The sequence below is a fragment of the Dermacentor albipictus genome, chromosome 2, assembly GCF_038994185.2.
Source record: "Dermacentor albipictus isolate Rhodes 1998 colony chromosome 2, USDA_Dalb.pri_finalv2, whole genome shotgun sequence".
NCBI lineage: Eukaryota > Metazoa > Arthropoda > Arachnida > Ixodida > Ixodidae > Dermacentor > Dermacentor albipictus.
In genome coordinates this window covers 37,648,914-37,652,683 of record NC_091822.1, presented here as the reverse complement: position 1 = coordinate 37,652,683, position 3,770 = coordinate 37,648,914, and the positions used below count along the sequence as shown (strand labels likewise).

The following is a 3,770-nucleotide window of genomic DNA, read 5'->3' as shown; positions in this document are numbered from 1 at the left end:
TGAATTGAGCCCGTGTTTTATATTTCCAATTCTAAAAAAAAAAACGAGAGAAAACGGTATAGAGCCATTACCAGAGTTCTACGAGGTCTTCTTATGAATGCTATCAGAAGGTTCTGAACAGCCACAGCTCGGTGCGTAGATTCAAGATAATTTGGAATAATTATTATGCTCTTCACTTTTGAGCATTTCTTCACATACGCGGTATATAACTGTCAGTGTCATTCGCCCTTCATTACATGGAAATAGAAAAATATCAGCGCGTGATTTAGCATAGCCAAGAGCGTCGGTGTCTGCTTACTCCATTCTGAGAGATCGTCCACATCCGTGGTTACCAAAAAGAAATAATAAATATCAATAATTCCTTCTGTCACCTACGCGGGTCTTCAGCTGGATAGCCACGTAAGAGCAGCGTCATCCCGAAGTGCTGGGCTCACGCAAGAATTCGCAGGGTATTGTTTTTCGGCTGATTTTCTTTCCGCGTTCTCATACGTATGGAGCGATGTAGGGCGATCAAATCGCTTTCCTTACCTCCTATCAGTACGTGCACTCTGTGCTTTTCCTGATACGTCGCCAGTGCACTGCAAGGCAGCATCGATATTGTCGTCCACACGTAACCCGCCGGTTACCTGGCACGTTCGATTCTCGTCGAACGCCGACTATATAAACAGCTGCATTGAACCGTCCAGACATCACTCGCCGAACAGCAGGAACAACAAGCCGTCGCCATGAACGCTCTGGTGAGTGTCTACTCAATGCTCGGTGCGCCGGAACGATTGCGAACACTCATTGTAAACACGGCAATATAGGAGTGTAAATAGTGTACAGCATCTATTTCCAGCAGTATTTATAATGTAATAGGTATTGTTCATCCCTAGGTATTTCTAAGTTTAACAGCGTGATCATTGTAACAACGCAGTGGTAATTGTGAGGCTTTTTCGCTCAGGTCGTTTTTGGCTTGATGAGCTAGCTCTTTTTTGTACAACCGTTGAAACGTTGCTAATTTGCAACCATCCATGGAAATTACTGAATGCTTCAAAATGGGGCAACCATAGCCCGTTCTAAAGTACTGCCAGCAATTTACAGCTACTGCCCAACGTTTATAGATGTTTTGCATGATGACATCGGTCATTGGACAAAATAGTATGAATATCTCAGAGAGCTCCAATAATCAACGGCTCATTGTACAACTATGAGTTGAAAACGACTAGATCTCTTCTTTAGAGCTTAGTGCAAAGAAAAAGCCTTATTTTAATGAAAATTTTTACGTTTAGAAGTAGTGACATAAGAATGTTTGGGATTGTAGGCTCATTTTTTATATTCGCAAGGCTGTGCAATTTGGAAATTTCTTGCAGAGCCCTTGGCTCGATGTGAAGCCATGAAAGTCAACATTATCATTAATTATTTGTTTCAAATTCAGTAGTTTTAAAGGTGAAGCCTTTTCCCTTGAATTGCGTATGCCGATGAAAAGGAAAGGAAATTTAAATTGTTTTCGTCCAAATGTATGTCGTCATATCGGAGTACATTGTTGGGATGGGTGGTTCAGAGCTTAAAAAAATAATGTTTGGGACAAGGTTTAGATTCATATCAACAGCAGAAGTAAGAGGAGACCGCAAGAGCATAAACCCGCAACTACTTTTATTCCAGGAAACATCCAATATAAAGGAAGAGAATGAGCATGCGCACAACTATTTGTTCTGCGCAAGTATTCTCTGTATGCTCGTACCTCTCTGCCCGCACGTACAATGTGTGGCATGTAATGGATGCTCCTTGGAACAAAAATACTTGCGAGTTTAGCGCTCCTTCGGTCTCCTCTTACTATTTCGGTTGCTTTTAACCTTGCCGCATGCATCCTTCTTAGCTTATGTACTCGTAAATAACGCCATTTCCTTTACTTACTCCTTTATTTCTTAATCTACGGCTGATATTAACTGAGAGAACATGCGGTAACTGTTTTAATATTTTGGACAACAGCCTGAAAGCCAAAAATTTGAACGTAGAACTTATAGCAAGGACAGTGAAATTATTATCTGCTAGTATAGCTGCGAATGGGCGTGTAAGCTAAAAATACCACTGTCTCGAAGAAAATGTCACTAGTTAGCTAAATAGCGAAGATATGTTTCATCAACCCATGCAGACAATTGCCACCATCCTGTCCGCTGTCCTTGCCACCACCATGGCCGGTGGGGTCGGCTACGGGGGACTTGGTTACGGAGGACTTGGTTACGGAGGACTTGGTTACGGAGGCCTTGGTTACGGAGGACTTGGTTATGGAGGCCTTGGTTATGGTGGAGGCCTGGGAGACGGCGGTGTAGGTGTCGGCAGCAGCGTGGCTCTCCTGCGCGGTGGACCCGGACTGTACAAGCCAGTGCCCGGTCCAGCCTTCCTGGTCAGGACGATCCACCAAGTTAACAAGCTGTCCAGTGGTGGAGCACTGGTCGCACATTCCGGCCTCGGAGCAGGATCGTACGTTGGAGGCGCTGGACTCGGCGGCGGCTACGGAGGTGGCCTGGGATATGGCGGTGGTTTGGGATACGGAGGTGGTTTGGGATACGGTGGCGGCTACGGATATGGCGGCTACGGTTACAAGGGTTGATTGTGTTGCTTGCAAGTACTCTAGCTTCTAGTTCGTTGTATAAGTTATTGCAATGCGTCAACACATACAGAAAAGCCGAACCTGATTACAGCAGGCGTGCTGCGAACAAAGTCGGCTGAACGTGCGCTACTGCAACAACTACGCGAAGGTTCTTCTCATCGTTCATAAAAATCTGATGCGTCACTACAGAGGCAATACATATTGATGGCTTGTAGTTAATAAATCCTGAATTATTCAGTTCCGGTACAACCAGAACGCGTCTTCTGGTAATTATAATAAACCACCATGCAAAAAAGTCATCCAGCACCAGTGTTTTTTAATGCATTCCCTCACTATTTAAATGGTCATGAGCTGTGTTGCAGAAAGGTTGTGCCGCTAGAAAATAGAATCATGAACCCACCAAATGAAGAACGGCCATTTTGAGGACATGTGCATTTTGATGATAAATGTCAATAAAATTACTGCTTTGCCTTCATGGACATTTGTGTTGGGCCTCAGTTATTTATAAAATCAGCTCTAAAGCGCATAAAATCATCAAGAAAGTATTGCTTTGTGTGCAAACCCTCTCTTACGTTCCATTCGAAAATTTCTTAATTAGAGCTTTCTCTAGATGGATGACCAGGAACAGCATGCCATTGATTGTTTCTGTCCGGCCACCCAGTTGCTATTAGCTCCAAATTTTGAAGCCTTCTTGACTTCAGGAAGAAATCTTTTCCCGTGTTTACGACACTTTACGGCAATTCTGAAAAACATCACTGTGAGGCAGTCTTTGTGCACTCTATCTTGGTAATCCTTGACCGTAAAGCAGTCCTGAAAGTTTACTCCCCTTTATCTTCCTGTCACCGTTCCTCGCCCATGGCGAGCCTTTCACAGAATTACTTGTCGACGTTATACTCGCGTACACGTCCGTAATGTCCCACGTCGCTGGTAGGTGTCGATATGCGAATTGGGCGTGTATGAATTTGCGCACACAGACACAGAGGTACACATGCTCACGCACGCATACGCATATGTTCAAGTGCTCTAGGACACAAGCGTGCGTATAACTTGTCCGTATCAGTGTGAAGAAAGGAAGGCTGTTTTGAAAAAAAAAACATTTGCTACGATGTAAATGTACTAGTACTGTCAGGTGACCCCTTCTTTCACTTTCGTAAATCGCAATTTTTCCCTTAACAAA

General features: G+C 43.9%; 1 protein-coding gene across 1 annotated transcript; it reads left to right on the top strand.

Moving 5' to 3' along the window:
• Positions 1-598: 598 nt before the first annotated feature.
• On the top strand, positions 599-3,062 carry LOC139055379 (chorion class B protein L11-like). Its single transcript, XM_070532815.1, has 2 exons — positions 599-737; positions 2,135-3,062. Exons 1-2 carry the CDS (start codon positions 726-728, stop codon positions 2,591-2,593), a joined length of 471 nt encoding a protein of 156 aa, XP_070388916.1. The 5' UTR covers positions 599-725; the 3' UTR covers positions 2,594-3,062.
• The last annotated feature ends 708 nt before the right edge of the window (positions 3,063-3,770 follow it).